The sequence below is a fragment of the Morone saxatilis genome, unplaced genomic scaffold (genome assembly GCF_004916995.1).
Source record: "Morone saxatilis isolate NCDOM2014 unplaced genomic scaffold, NCSU_SB_2.0 Contig6, whole genome shotgun sequence".
NCBI lineage: Eukaryota > Metazoa > Chordata > Actinopteri > Moronidae > Morone > Morone saxatilis.
The window spans coordinates 6,820,469-6,836,696 of NW_023340206.1; the positions used below are offsets into that span (position 1 = coordinate 6,820,469).

The following is a 16,228-nucleotide window of genomic DNA, read 5'->3' on the forward strand; positions in this document are numbered from 1 at the left end:
AGTATTATTTTTGTTCGCTTTAAGGTTGTTGTCACTTACCAGAAAGCCAGCACCCAGTCCTGGCATTGATGGTTATGCACTACAGATAAAAGAGAAACAGTGTTGTTTGGTCTGACTCTTAGGCTGGGGGAACTGGGGACTCTAAGATGTAAAAGATCATAATTCTTCTTGTTGTATGTGGCCAGGACGTGCCAGTATGACAACTACCAGACCATGATGTGGGGGCTCCGCCTTTCAAGTATGGTTATACTACAGACTCATTTTTAATGTCTTCCCTGGCGGACTCTCCTGAACTATACTGCACCCTGTGCTGGTGACACACCGAAACTCAGGCTTAGTACAAGGCAGATTGCATTGTAGTATTCCAAGGACTTGCTTGCCCTGTTAGACAGGTTTGCTTTTTTACCATCAGCCAGAGGTTACAAAGAGGACAGCTATCACTCTTGGACGGTGTGGTCTGGTGATGAATACAAGTCCAATATTCACTGTCTTGTAACTGTTTTTGTCTCCAACAACTCCTGAGAGAAATATCTGGCTCTTTAGTTTGTGAACATAGTGGCGCATTCAGCAGCTAGTCTGAGCAGGTAGTTTACAGTGGAATATTTTCCATGAACACAGCAGCCTGCTGTGGTGGAAATAACTTTCAGCCTTAGAGTTACACAATGAGCTAAAGCCAAAAACTCACTGAGGGCAGCTGCAAATTCAGGTGATAGTCGTCTGTAGGTTCATCAATGTGACCACTATGACTATTGATTATAACCATATTAAAGTCGCAGTCCTTGTATTAGTTATTAGTTCTTAGGAACGGTTCATGAAACCTTTCACAATGATTGGCATCACACTTTGAATTTTAATAAGATGAACATTTTATAAAAAATGTTATACCATTTGTTCTTTACCTATATTAGTCCTGCAACCACCCAGAACCTGCTGGCTGTGCATGGGGAGTTTTGTTCATTACTTTAATTAGTGTTTTATATCTGTCTAATGATGCACACACACACACACAAATACGATGTGTGTATGTATAATAAATGTTACCACAGCACGTTCTGAAACCTGCAGTTTGTGCGTCAGACAAACAAAGAGGTAAAATGTATGTACTAACCGGTAACTGGTCTCCATCTTTGACCGAGTGCACAGAGGAGGTGTGTGAGAGCACAGAGTTCTGGGACAGAGTTCTCATCCTGGGGATGATGTCTTGAGGAGGCTGCTCCTCTTCCTCCTCTTTCTTCAACAGGGAGGTGAAGTCCAAACCAGACTGCTGCAGCTCTGTATACGTCCCCTTTGCCACCATGTGACCCTGACATGTGCACAGACACAATTACAGTTCGGAAACTCTGCCGTTTTGTTTAAATACCACTGCCAACACCTAAACATTATCTCATCACACATACACAAACTTTGACAAGTTTATGGTAAATACATTTCATTATACCAAGATGTTGGTGCTGACGTCTTGAAACACTAACAGTCTGAAGTCCAACTAGTGACCTGAACAGGCTGTAATGTTCATTATGTTGTTGCACACAGCAACATTTTGTCTGATTCTGAACATGATTCAAACATTACCACTAGTTTGTTCTGATGGTGAAGAACAGAACAAACCATCAATGTGTGATCTTGTGAGTTGACGTGAAGGTGGTGCTAGGGGAAAGCTCACAGACTGGCCAACAACAAATGACAATCCTCAGGGATTTTAATATTTCTGGTATATAAAGTGTAAAATCAGGAGGTCACGTCTTAAGATTGATCCTCTGAGAACCACAAACAGCAACATTTCCCCAAATTATATCTTTACTTGATATCATGTGGTTTTGATACAGGGATTCTCCTGAGTTAACATGTATTAACTGAAACAATCCCCCTGCTATTCATATTCTGATTGGTCACAGTTAGATGAGTTAAGGTACGTATATCATTATATAATTAGTGTTTTAAGAGAGAATGTCCACCTGCATACAGCATTATATACATCTATACAAAAGGCTCTATTTTATGCTTTATTGCTTCAGTTGATTTCAGTTTCATATTTAAAAAAAGGTCCAGTGTGTAAGATTGAGGAGGATCTCTTGGCAGAAACTTAATATAATATTCAGGTATGTTTTTGAAGGTTTTTGTTACCTTAGAATGAGCCATTTTTATCTACAGAGGGAGAAAGTTGACCCGGCATGTTTCTACAGTAGCCCAGAACGGACAAACAGAATAACGTCTCTACATTGGGGCCTTTCACGTTTTTCGCGGCCACCGTAGTTTCTCCTACAGATTTCACAGCCTGTTCTGATTACAATCGGCAACTTCAGCGCTAAATGCCACTAAATCCGGCACACACTGGTCCTTTAAACTCCAAATTCATTCAGATGAACACATTATGATTCAAGTGTTTTTCTGCTCTGGAGAAATTGAAACTACCTGTACCAGATTAGTTTGAAAAGTCAGGGAGGACTGTCACTCATATGTGTACGGTTGCACGTTAAAGTTTATGTAAGTGTAAATTAAAAATCGACATGGAGTAAAGTTTGGGACCAACCTCCTTGAGGACCAGAATCTGGTCGGCTGCCTTTAGGTACTGCAACTGGTGGGTGACGAGGACACGAGGCTTGTTCCTCAGCATACCACAGATACACCTGATACACGGACACAAAGTGGAGATTGTGTCAGGTTTTAGCATATAAATACATATATATAAGATTCAGTAAATCTATTTGGGATTGTTCTGTGTGCGGCTTCACATTCCTTATTATAGTTGTTATGTACGGATCTGTGGGACTGTGTTGTCCTAGAGGAAGAGTGTAACAGGAAAAGTGGGGCCAGTTTCAATTGTCTGCCTGACACTAGCAGCACCGCACCTCTTCCTGGCTCAGACGTAGTTCTTTCAAACACTGTAAACCTTTTCTTGATCATCTTGGCTACGTTATACAACAATGCCACATGACACACCCCACCCCTCTTTTTACGGGAACTTTCTCCTGCTGTGATCGGACGCTGGAGGCTTTCTCTAGCAGGGGGGTGTTGACGAGAACACGCCAGTATTTTCCTGTTTGGTAGATCAAATACATCCCTCACGCTCTGGTTTAGCAGTGTGCTGCTCCAATGTGTGTATGACAGCATGTAGATATATGGAGGGGGATATGCTGATCCCAAAACACTTTGTAACTTTTAAAATCACTCACTGTTCAAAGAGGTGTCTGCCGACCTCAGCATCCACAGCACTTAAAGGATCATCCAGGAGGTAGATGTCTGCATCCTGATACACAGCCCTGACAAAACACACACAATTTTGTTAGATAGACTCAAGTGACATCAGTTGAGGAAATGTATCAGATTTCACACAGCGCCCTCTGAAGACACTAAATGCTGTAGTACTCCCTAAAACCTGGAAATACACCTTGAGTAAAATTGGTGGAGTTTCCCCTTTAACTGCTATTCTGTCTATTATTTATTGTGTCTTTGTACGTTAACTGTTTATCTTAATTTTATATTGAGTTATTTTTTTTCTACTTCTTTTATAGTACTCTGGGTCACTTTGTTATGTAAATGTGCTCTGACTAACCAGCTTAAACCCAACACGGAGGGGGCCGGTTTGCTGTGAGCCACTCAATTTAGTAGTTAGTTTTAGCCAGTAAATGGGAATCCCATCTTTCCTTACAGTAAGCTAAACTCGACTGCCTTCGTGACAAAGAGACCCATTTGATGTTCAATAAAGGTGCTGTGTTTAAAGTCGTTCTTCACTTTAACCTTGCATACATTGTGACACATTATTGAGTTATACATTCTGACAGAAATAAATTAAATAAATAAATGTGTTTCAAGGACCAGTCTTTTCTCAACTAAGGGGTAATATAGATTTTGATTTAAAAATTATAAAAGTTATGAGGTCAACTCAAGACTGACAAGTTATCTAATCAAACACTATGAAACCCACCAGGTTCTCTTTATTATAACCATTTGCACTGTGCTCTTACCTCGCCAGGTTGACACGAGCTTTCTGCCCCCCGCTGAGTGTGGCCCCTCTGTCCCCGATCAGTGTCAGGTCTCCATCTGGGAGCAGCTCCATGTCCTGAACCGAGAGCACAAAATCCTCAATGTGGATCTCAAACAGAGAGCACAAAATCCTCAATGTGGATCTCAAACAGAGGAGTGATCACGCCACACGTTTTATATTTAAAAAAAAAAAGTAGGACCAACAACAGTGATGTTTCTTTGTAAGACATTTTAGAGTTCACAACAGTGAGGTGACAGAAAATGAGATACAACCTCAAAGCCATATATGTGACTTCCTGCAACTGTGTGGTACTCTTAGAAAAGAGGCAATAAGATGCATTACTTAATCTTTAACTGGATACTGGGCTCAGGAGAATCTGTGCTCCACTACAATCCGAGGCTGCCTTGCACAGTTAAGAGGTAGAAAGTCAGAGACTGTCACAGTCTAATGTCTGGAACATGTACAGAAAAAAATATTTATGTGCAACTTTCCCCATAAAAACCTGTTGTTACCTCTGCACCACCCTCAAGCTGATTTTCATCAATGAGTTCGGCTCGTACGTAGCAAAGATAAGAGTAATGTCAACAAGGAAGTTTGAGCAACTTTTTAATTGGAAGTTAGGCTTCCATAATAACATTTAACAGTCAGTGTCAGTAATCAATTACCATCTTCCCATATACAAGTATTATCTTATCAAGGATGATTAATAGTTCCCTGTAGTGTCGGCTAAAATCATAAAGTAATACGGGAATAGGAGTAACTTGAATAATTAGTTCAACACTACTGCTGCTCCCGTGTTAATTCTACAGATTGAAGTCAGGGTCAAAACACACCAACAACTACTCAGGTTTAATTCTACAGTTGAAGAGTTATCAATTATTCGATCAATTTAAGCAAAACCAGCCAACATTTACTGGTGCCAGCTTCTTAAATATCACTGTAAACCAAATATCTCTAGGTTTTGGACCGTCGGTAAAATAAAACATTTGAAAAGGTCATCGTGGGCTCTGACATTTTACACAACACGACAAGCATGTAGTTGCAGCCTTGTCAATTAGCGTTCATACACATTTTCCTTTTTAAAATCCCGTACTTTTATTTTTCACACAAGATTTGACATCCATTTACAAAAAAGCAAGATGTTTATTATGTTAAAAAATAAAAACCCTGAGCTGTTTTGCAGGCTAAACGCACACTCCTACGCAGAGCTGCCTCTACACCTGTATGTCACAATCACTCGCCATACTCATACAGCTTGCTTTTGACAACATCAAGCTCGCTCTGGCCCGCACGCTGGCTGCCTGCTCTAAATACTACGCAAAACACTGTGCTTGTATGTATGTATTCATAATACATAATGATAAACAATAATAAAAGACTAGGACAAGCTGAGGCCAATGCAAACCTCCATCTGGCATAGACAAGGAAACAGGTCTCTCCAGAAGAAATCTCTACTAACATAGTTTCACTAAATGCCTTACGGCCGTTAAGCACGTTTTCTTGTTTTAAATCAAACTGAGTGTAACTGAGTTACTCGAGTGCAAGTGACCACACGGAGTGAGTCAGCACATTGCCGTTGACAGGAACGCTGTCGTTGTGCGACTACATAGAAGAAGATAGACATGGTTTATGGCGGGTAGATAAGTCACACATTAAATGAGAGGACATGTGCCAGACAATGCTCCAATCACAGAGGAGCAGAGTCAGAGGAGAACAATGTATTTCGTAGTGGTGGATTTTATTCTGGTAATCCAGGTTCATTCTGTCTAAACATAAGTGGAAAATCATTTACCAGACTCAACTTCAGTAACCTCTCCTCCAGTGAGAATGAGCCGTAAGTGCAATCATAGTTCAACCGCAGGTGTTAATACCCGTCAGAAACTGTGAGACAGCAGAGGCATCTCACGTTTTAAGATGTGCAGTTATGTAGTAAAACCCAATGTCCGAGCAGCTCTCCACAGCCCACACAGCAATAAAAACGAGCGGAGCTCAAACTGACATTAATGCTCAGTAAGAAAATGAGCAGCAAAAATGTCAGCATGCTACACTTCAAGCCACAAAACAGCACGAAACACACACACACACGTGTCTTCAGTTAAGCCTCTGCCTCTACCGTGGAATGCCTTTGTATATCACACTGCCATTCAAATATAGTTAACGACAGGCAGAAAGACAATGCTGCTGCCTCAGGATCAGTTTTGTCAGCTCGGCCGAGGAATGAATGAAACAGCACCTAGTCAGCTTGTTTTTAGAGCTATTGTGGCTTCTGTTTTGTCTTTTAGATGCACACCGGTTGCTGCTATACGCTAGTTTTAGGTCAAGCAAACCAGCGACTACATCTAATATTTACAGACTCCTTGTCTCAGCTTGTATTCGCTAATATCCATTCATCATATTAAAGCCCATGAAAACTTGGTTTCAAATCTTAAATATTTCTTGATAACAAATATTCATGGATATATGGGCAACGATCAAAGTTAACATTAAAAATTAACATCTTTAGGTAGGTTAGATATATACATATATAGTTACTATATGTACACTGAAACAACTTTCCTGTTCATACTGGCCATTACGAGATTCCTTTTTATGTGCTTCCAGTGGAAGTACTGCAAATAATATCTTCTTGAAGCTAATATAGAGGCTTAAGAAGAAGAAGACTACATTCTTTCAGCCTTCATTGTCATATCTCAGCATTTAAATACATAGAAACTCAGTGGGCTCGAACCCTGCGGTTAGTGGACGTCCCACTCTACCTTCTGAGCCACGGTCACTGAGTTCAGCATCGATTATTACAGATAAACTTTTCAATATGTTTTTGCGCAGATCAAGGATTTTGTCCCTCGCTCAGTAGCGGGACAGTAAACAAACTTGCGCTGTAACTAACAAGCCATTGACAGAGTGTGTGTTTCGTTCCAAGAGTAAAGACAACACCAGCATCCAACAAGACGTAAGTGACATTTGCAGGTCTGTTTACAATTACACTAAAAAGCCATCTAGCCAGCAAAACAGTTAACTTTTCCCCGGTCAATGTTTGTTCAAGTACTTAATCTGCTTCACCAGAACTGTGTGGATGTGGTTTGATAAGACTTGTCTTAACAGTCTGGTAACAAAAGCAAACAACTCCACTATCATCACATTTTGATTATTATGTTACTAAACTCTGATTGGTGCCCGGAAGTACATTACATCACCCTTTTCCAACTGAGACTCAGACACACAGACACTTCAAACCAGCAAGAAAAGCTGAGGCTAAAAACAGGCAACGCAGTAACAGAAGCTTGATTCATATTTTAATGGACGGACTGATAACGACCTGTCAGTCCCACAGTAGCCCCGTCCCGTAAAGCATTTCCTGCTTTATCATCTATTTTACTGTAAATGGGACCATAACTTACTAAACGAACATCAAGAAGACTGGAAGAAGACTTGAAACTAGCGACTGAGAAAAAATAGATAAACTCTACCATCAATGCTTTTAACCTACAGAATCATGAACTTGTATGGCTGCAATGAATTCATTTTACAGTTATGCTGCTCAGGATCTGTTGGTGTCGTTACTACTATTATTACCTATTGATAAGGCCAGAATGAACAGACTCATTGACTATCCTTGATAACTGGTCTCACAAAGCTGGTTACCCATTTATACACATTTGTAGCTTTTTAAAATATATATTCATCATTCATATATTCAGCCCTCTCTCATACAGTGCACCTTTAAATATCAAGTCATCTTATCACCTTTCTCTACTTGTAATGAGTCAATCCTTTATCTGAACTGCAGTGTGTACAGTGTGTACAGTGTGCACAGTGTGTACAGTGTGTACAGTGTGTACTTCAAAAGCAATGTAATCTGAAGTAATTAAACAAACCCTCACCCTCTTTAGAGCGCAGGCTCTGATGACTCTCTCGTACTTCTGGGTGTTCAGCTCTTTCCCAAACAGGATGTTACTGCGGATGGTTCCAGGAAAAACCCAGGGCTGCTGGGCGGCATACGTCAGCTGACCCTTGACCTTCAGCACCCCTTTTTCAGTAGGCAGCTCTCCCAGAATGGAGCTCAACAAAGATGACTGACACAAAGAAAGGTAAAACGTGAGATAATGCGCACAAACTACCTAAACAATTCCTTCTAACCAGTTTTCTTATTCAAGTGCTTAATACAAATCAGTTTCTTTTAGCTTCTGACTGAAACGATGACATGAGTACGTCCACTGACCTTTCCAGCTCCCACTGGTCCAATCACAGCCAACAGCTGATTTGAGTTCAGATTGAAGGAGATGTTCTGCAGAGACGGAGCATCTAGACTCTGCAGGAGGTACAAAACACATTCAAACATTTTAATAAACCAGAAATAATGCAGTTTTGTCCATAAAGACTAAAAAACGTCTCTTAACAATACAGCTGCACATAGAGTATAATATAATGTAAGAAGCTTTGCATGAGAAAAGAGCAGCTTCCATTTCCTGTACATTTTGCACTGACCTATTAGTGTTTTGACACCTCAGAGGTGTGGTCCACAGTTCTCACCCACAATACAATGATGATACAGTGTTTTACTAAAGCAGAATAGCACATTTTTGACAGCTGGCATATGTAGAGCAAACAAAGGGTCCAAGAAGGATCAGGTTTTATACAAGATACCAATTAGACTGCTGTGCATTTATAGCTGACCGTACTGGCCCAGAGTATAAAATAATATTTTTGTCTGGAAATGACATTTGAATATCCAACAAATAACAAAATATATTACTTTTGAATTAGAAGGAATACTTCACGTTTTATTTCTTTTGATCAGGGCCAACTAATATTTCAGGCCAACATGGTATTTTAATGACAAGGTCTACATTACATGTTGATATTTATAATTTTTCAGCGTAATCTTTGGAAGTCCTTCACAGCACATCTGGTGAACTGGCTCTGAACCTAGTACTGTACACCAGTGAGAAGAAGGAATCTGACCTTGTTCCAGTAGCAGGTCATGTCCTGTATCTCCACTGAGGCATCCATCTTTTCATCCTGAGGCAGTGGTGGTCTCCTTTTTGTGTTTTCATCCAGCATCAGAAACTCCTTGACCATAAAAAAAACAAAACAGAATAGAGTCAACATCAACTCCTAAGGGTTATATAAAAACAGTCATAGCAGTAAACTTACTGTTCTCCCCGTGAGTATTATATAATATGCAGATATAAGTGTTTAAAGTACATCTTTAGATGAGCCTTTTGCTGAGGTGGCTGGGTAAATCATTAGGCAATGTTTCACAAGTGCAGGTTTAAAACTACATTTCAAGCTAACCATATCTTTATAAGAAGAAAAGGAGGGTTACGAAGAACAGGACCTTAAAACTGACTCCATGTGAGAGCTTAGAGATTAGCCGTCTGAACTGTGATATCAGCAAAAGAACTGGATGCAGCCAACGCTGTAGCCTTTTATCTGCTTTTGTCCAGACCAGGCAAGACTAGAAACTGAAGACTAGTATATCAACAAAGTCGTCCAAGTGGAAAACAATGTTCATAGATCATTTTTAACCTTACAATAGGGAAGCTCATGTGAGAGGAGGGACTGTGCAGAAAACCTCCAGGCAAACAGTTGGGTGTGAATATTCATGTACGTGCCTTTCTGAAAGCTACTTGGAAGAGCAATGATGCTAGCTGTGCCAGAACTACCTCAAGTCAAGTAAGAGCAAGATCTGGTGACATCATTTTTCTCCCTCCTTCGACTTTTAATAAAGCGCAGCATGTTTTTTGACTGCTACTGATACCGCTGCAAAATATGCTGATTTATAGATACCATTGACTAAAAATGGGCATTTTCCATTCATCTTAAAGTTAAAAACATAAATTCCTCTAATAAACCTCAATAAAATACTAAAGCACCGTACCTGAATCCTGCGGATGCTGACGCGGCACTCGAACAGCTTCTCGATGGCATTGGGGAAGAAGAGTGTGACGGTCAGTCGCACCGCAGAGTACAGCGACACAGTCACAAACACACGGCTGGCGGAGATGGGATTTCCCAGAAGGACGTATATGGTGAAAGTGATGAAGACGATGATCTTGCTGGCGCAGAAGAAGGAGGCCATGTTGAGACCTCGGAGGTAGGAGCTCTTCATGATCTTTGAGATCTCCTTGCTAAGACGACACAAAGAGATCCAACAATCATCAGTTGACAGACTTCAACCTTCACTTTTAGGGAGCATCATACATGGATGGATGAAATGTCCTCACTCACAACTACTCTTGATTCAGATCACGAAAGATAGAGATTACAGTCGAGAGAAATTAAAAAAGGTACGAGGTCTTTGCCAGAGGAGAGGAGGTGTTGAGGACCTGCCCTCCTGACGTGCAGGAGAGGACAGGTTTGATAGGCCTTAATCATAACCCTCATCGTCACATATATTGTAAGTAACACACATCAAATGAGACTCCACTAAGTCACCACCATGACTATACAACTATAGCACAGTATTGTTAAAGGGTCCACCAGATACAAGATTAACAGGAAATAGTGTTTCTTCTGTATCTATATGTCGCTATAAAAAGGTAGCAGCAAACAGATAATAGCTAAAAAAGTTTATTCAGACTATTTCACAGAAGGATAATAATGGTCATTTGAATTATTTGAGAATAAAATCAAGAGGGCCGTTGGAAATAAAGCCACATGGAGTGAGTTGCTATGGCAACGTGTAACGTAAAAAGTAAAACAAAGTGTATATTTGACCGAGATTACCTCCAGATGGCCTGAAGTGAAAAACAACCACGAAGCGCCTTTACTTAATTCAACCCATCAAGAAACCAAATGGAAATCTAGACATAGAACCAGTACGACTGTGTGGAATTGGTTTAATGTGCAAGTGTGCATCATTCCTCACTGTGTGCGTTTGTCAGTAGTGTTGACTGAAATTTGAGCTGGAAGTGGGAAGTTTTGTTGTGAACAATCAGCCATGTTGTAGTAGTCAAGAGTAGTCACCTTCTTTCGACACTAATTAGACTGTTGGCTGTTAAGGACAGGACAAAGATGATGCCCAGATGAGAGCAGTGGGTGTGGTTTCCACCAATTCAATCTGGCACACAAAACAGCACATACCACTTGTGCACGACTGCACTGTGCAGCAACAAAACAAAATAACTCATGTCCCAACAGCACCTTAAACAATATTGGAGCTACAAAGACAACATATGAGCACCTCACAGCAACTAAAGGCATTCCTGATGGCAAGAACAAACAAATACCACCGATTTAGCCACACATTTTATGGTTTGATTTGGAATTCTTTCATTTAAGAATAGTGGGTGAAACTGTGTGGAGGCATAACAACAAGCCTCTAAATTACGGTGTTTGTGCACTGGTAGATAAAACAGAATATAAACCATGAATATAAAATGGTAATGTATGCTGAGATCTGACACCAAACCAACAAGAGAACAGCATTTGATGAACTGAACTGTTTGGGAGCCCGTACCTCCTTAAATCTTTACTTTGATCTATAAATGTCTGGACTGTGAACAGAAAATTGCTGACCACAGGAATCCTTTCATGTTTTTACCTTCTGACTTCAGACACCAGAGCAGCGAAGGGTTTCTCCCAGGCGTACATCTTAATGATCCTAATTCCAGACACCACCTCGTTCATTGTGCGGATCCTGTTGTCAGTCAGAACAGCCGTCTTACTCCTGGAAAAACCAGAAAAAGTAACATTCAAGCTTGCTTAAAAACAATTTACAACTTTCACTGCAAGTGTGAAATAATTTTAACGTCACATTTCTATATCCACTACACTACAATTACAACAAACAGCAATTTAAAGCTAATTAAAATCAGGTTTAACAAATTAACTCCAGTACAGTATGTGAGCAGGCAGGTCCAACATGTAGTTAGGTTTGTTTTTTTAAAAGGTGCAATCATAAGCTAGGACTGAGCCAGACTTACAATAATATTACTTAACCCTTATCCAGTAAATTTAGTACATGCAGAGCCGGGTTCACTAACCATCAACACAGGCTAAAATTCTAAAAATGGACAAATAAAATAGCTCCAGAAGACCTCTTTGAGACTCAAAAACGTTGTCTGATGGCCTGTTATTTCTCTATCACTCCTCTTTTTGCCTGGGACATATGCCTCCCCCCTCCACTAGCCTTGTTATACCAAAGCTACCATGAGAATAAAGTGGGTGTTTAAAACTCGCATCTTGTCTTCTTCTCTAAACAAAAAAAAACAAAAAAAAAAAAAAAAAAAAAAAAACACACTTTGACAATCTGAGCATTTTCTGACGTTCAAACGATGATTAAACAACTTATATACAAACACGTTTCAGTGACTACCACAGGTATGTAGTCATCATGTTTAAAAATAGGTCAGCTGTAGACAGACTACAGCTGCACTAAGACACATACACACAGTGAAGCACCTGAACAATAGACAACTACTACATCTCTTCATTATCCTCTTTTCATCACACATCAGGAGAGTCCAGCTGAATTAACCATTATTTTCATGGCCGTGACGACGACCGACAAAAATGAAATATCTGGACATTAAAAGTGTGTGTGTTACCTGAACTTGGAAAACAGCCTTCCAAACATGGTTTGCACCGGCATCAGGAACATGAGGACCACCATGCCGGCCAAACATGACGGACCGATCTCCAACCACAGCAGCCCCACGACCGCTGCTGCCTGCAGGGGCCCCACCCACAGGAAGTGCAGGAATATAGTCACCTGTTCAAGAGAAATGAACATGAGTGATTTGTTGCATCTTGAGGAACCAATTCCTGGCAAATCTGAGTCACAGTGAACCCTGAGATCCGAGGTTGTTGTGAAGAAGAATGTGTACTCATCTCCAAACATTCAGAGCTGGGCTGAGAGAGTTTCGACAGTTCCTGACAAAAGACTTAAATCCAAACCAGCATGAGAGCCTGACATAATCTAATTAACAGCCCACTGCCAAGAAACAAAATGCCCTGAAGAAACTGGAGTTTCCACAGCGGGCTCTGACCTACTGATTAAAACGAAACACAACACTCAAACAGGTTCAGAGCACAATAAAGCCTGAACCTTACGCTAGGACAGATTGTTCCCTTGTTTTTCAGAGTGAACACAGAACAGCACTGTAACCACTCACATATATATAAAAAAATATCTTTAAGTTATAATCATGCCTTCATAAGAGGTTCCATTCCCTGAGTTTACACCAGACTACACTGACTTATTGCACTTAAAATAACATGATCCAGTTCATATTCTACGTAGATTCTGATCCAGCTGGTAATATATTGGGAAATGGTTCATCTTGGGCCACAGTGACTAAAACTCAAACTGGCTTAAACTGGAAAAACAAGCCAGATCATAGTGACTAATATTCAGTTTTTTGCCAAGAGAGTGAAATATCCAGAACTTATGAAATGCTTAAGACAGAAGTTACTTCAGTTGCCCTTTAATTCTACATTAGTAACTATTAGGCCTGCTATCATACAATATCACAATCTTTTATAAATTCCAAGACTGATTCATATTAATGTCAGAGATCTCAAGTAAAAGCAAGCAGTGCGTTCCTTTTACTTAACATTTCTGTAATTGCATTTAAGGCATACAGTAGATGTTTTGTAGCGTCTTGACCTTGCAGCAAAAATAGCAGCTTGTTTTCTAAAAGCCTTAAATTACACGTACATCATCGAACTTGTTGACGTCATTGGAAAGGAGGTTGACAATCTGGCCTGTGGTGGTCTTTCCCATGGCTGAACTGCTGAGACACAGCGCCTAGAAAAAGAAAGGAATCAACATTTATATTTCAAATATCACAAACACTGTCTGTTCAACCGGATCAAATGCGGCACAGACCTGCAAAATATCACATTTAATGTAGGTGGGTGATGATGAAACGGTGCTTTTTTTTGTTGTTCAGGAGTGACTTTCATCCCACTGACCTTCTTGTAGATCATGTGACACATGGCCACTCTGATCTTCATGCCTGCTCTCTGGACGTGGTAGAAGTAGAGGTGATGGAGGAGGGCCAGGCCAATGGTGCAGAGCGACAATCCTGCTGCGTAGCCGAGACTCTGGTGCAGAGCTTTCGTGTCGTTTGGGTCGTAACTCTCAAAGTACCGAATCATCTGCCCCAAGACGACCGGCTGGATGACTTTAATGACCTCCTGATATGCACGGAGGGAGATGAAGAGGGGTGAGCATCGTCGCACACTAATCGTTGTGACAGCGGACGGTTATTAACAATTAAACCACAGCATGCTCTGATCAAAATCTGTTCAACAGTGCAGTGCTTCAGCTGCCGACAACCAATACATTCACAGCTGAACATATGAACGTGTAGTGGCCTGTTTTTTTAATCCTTGTAAAATTTATTGCACCATATTCAGCTCATTTCTTACCTCAATGAGGGTAAAGAGTCCCAGCACAGCGTAGGACTTCCAGTAGCACTTCATGATGGCTTTGGAGAGTCTGGGTTTCCGCAGCTCTTTGGTAGCCATCTGGACCTCATGATCCCAGTAGCTGTCAAACAAGAGATGCCATGTTATCTGATGCATTTTCTTTTGTTTGTGTTAACAAGAAGCGGAGCCTTGCATCCAGATGAGTCAGGACTCGTCTGCGAGGCGCGGATTACATAATTGCGTTATCAAAAAGAGGGTTCCCTTTCTCCTGATGGCAAAGCTTGCAATAAGACAGGTAGAGTGTGGTTTAAAGGCAAGTAGGAACCCGCTATGATCATTTTCATTTCCATAGACACTAGTCTTGGTTGCTCGTGGCAACACCTGTGGTAGCTACAGAGGTAGCAATGAGAGTGCTCTGTAAATGGGATGTAAAATTTAACGAGTTTCTGTAACAAAGCTGAAATTTTTCATGACCTAAAAAAAAAAAAAATCATATCCCCTCTTTTTGTAACACTGAAGGGATACAAAAAGCTGTATGTGTCAATTCATTCGGTTCATTGAATAGGTTTATAGCTGTGAGACTCTTTTCATGGTCCTGGAAAGATCATGTAGTCCTCTCTGACCAGTGTGAGTCCTTAAACATTTTTAGACCAGGATGGTAAATGCCAACTCAAGTACACCGGTGTCATCATTAAAGAGCCAAATCCAACACTTTCCACGACTTTCTTCCTTTTTGTATGTGTGTACAGATCTTAATAAAGATACAAACGAAAGGATAAGGCTGGAATTGTTTTCTACTGCTGTGAATAACTCCCACGATAAGAGTTAAACTAGCATGTGACATCTCAGCCGATTGACTTCCCTACTTTGCCTGTGGCTCTCAGTTCCTACTGAGACCATATATACAGTAATATATACATACACACTTTCATTTTAAGGAAGTCTCAGTATTTGTTAAACAGCTGAGCACCCGGTAGCTCACCTGGTTGCGCACACATCCTATGTACTAAAGTCCTTACTGCTGCAGCCCAGGTTTGCTTTTCCTTTTCCTTTCACTAACACTGTGCACAAACACCAACTCACAAATAAGGACTCACAGAGCTGGGATGCCTGAAGGACAGGATTTTATGCTCCTTTGGCCACTGATTCATTCAAATTCCACTGCCAATTAAATGGCTGACAAACTGTAGTTACATTAATACTGTAAAACCTTGGAAGAATACAGACCATGAAACAACCCCAGTAATCAATAGATGTCAATCAACATTCAAGGGCTGACTTCTATGAAGTCACATTGCTACACTACATAAAAAGCCTACTTCTTCCTAGATTTGCAGGATACAACCGGAGCATCTTCTGCAGATTTGGAGTCTACGTGGGTTTCTGTGTGGAAGAGGAGTGTTTCTGGTGTGGGTGTTTGGAAGATGGACATAAACAGCTAGTTACTGACCAGTTGTCCATCACTGTTAAAGTTAAACAGCACAACTGGGATGAATTGTGTACAGAAGCCTCCTGATAATGTTTGACTCGAGTTGACAAGGGTCATTATTGCAACATCTACATTTGAAGGTTTTTTTTTTTTCTTTGTTTTTTTTGCTTTTAAAGGCATTGTTTTTTCCCTGTATTATAGGGATTGAACACCTACTCAACTGGTTGCATGCTTTAAACGCAACACACACACACACACACACACTATGTTTACTTATTCAGACTTAACTCTAATGTTTGTCTGTTTGTCTTGTTTGCTTTTAAAGGGCCTGAAGATATCCAATTAATCAACAATTTACAAGCGTTGGTGGGGGACTTCTACACTTCGTAGAACTGGTCACAGCCGGTGGACACACGCAACCAGTGATGAATGGG

At 40.6% G+C, this 16,228-nt stretch overlaps 1 protein-coding gene across 1 annotated transcript in view; it reads right to left on the reverse strand.

The window, feature by feature from the left end:
• The window catches only part of LOC118340198 (multidrug resistance-associated protein 4-like), a 24,211-nt gene that overhangs the window by 5,671 nt on the left and 2,312 nt on the right, over positions 1-16,228 (reverse strand). Inside the window, exons 3-16 of the mRNA XM_035678068.1 lie at positions 14,366-14,486; positions 13,907-14,131; positions 13,650-13,739; positions 12,538-12,701; positions 11,532-11,657; positions 9,867-10,116; positions 8,948-9,055; positions 8,205-8,294; positions 7,867-8,058; positions 3,966-4,060; positions 3,174-3,260; positions 2,531-2,627; positions 1,109-1,303; positions 40-59 (exon numbers count right to left, since the gene is read on the reverse strand). Of these exons, the coding sequence (XP_035533961.1) occupies positions 40-59; positions 1,109-1,303; positions 2,531-2,627; positions 3,174-3,260; positions 3,966-4,060; positions 7,867-8,058; positions 8,205-8,294; positions 8,948-9,055; positions 9,867-10,116; positions 11,532-11,657; positions 12,538-12,701; positions 13,650-13,739; positions 13,907-14,131; positions 14,366-14,486 (1,860 nt within the window). The remainder of the gene's footprint in view (positions 1-39; positions 60-1,108; positions 1,304-2,530; positions 2,628-3,173; positions 3,261-3,965; positions 4,061-7,866; positions 8,059-8,204; positions 8,295-8,947; positions 9,056-9,866; positions 10,117-11,531; positions 11,658-12,537; positions 12,702-13,649; positions 13,740-13,906; positions 14,132-14,365; positions 14,487-16,228) is intronic.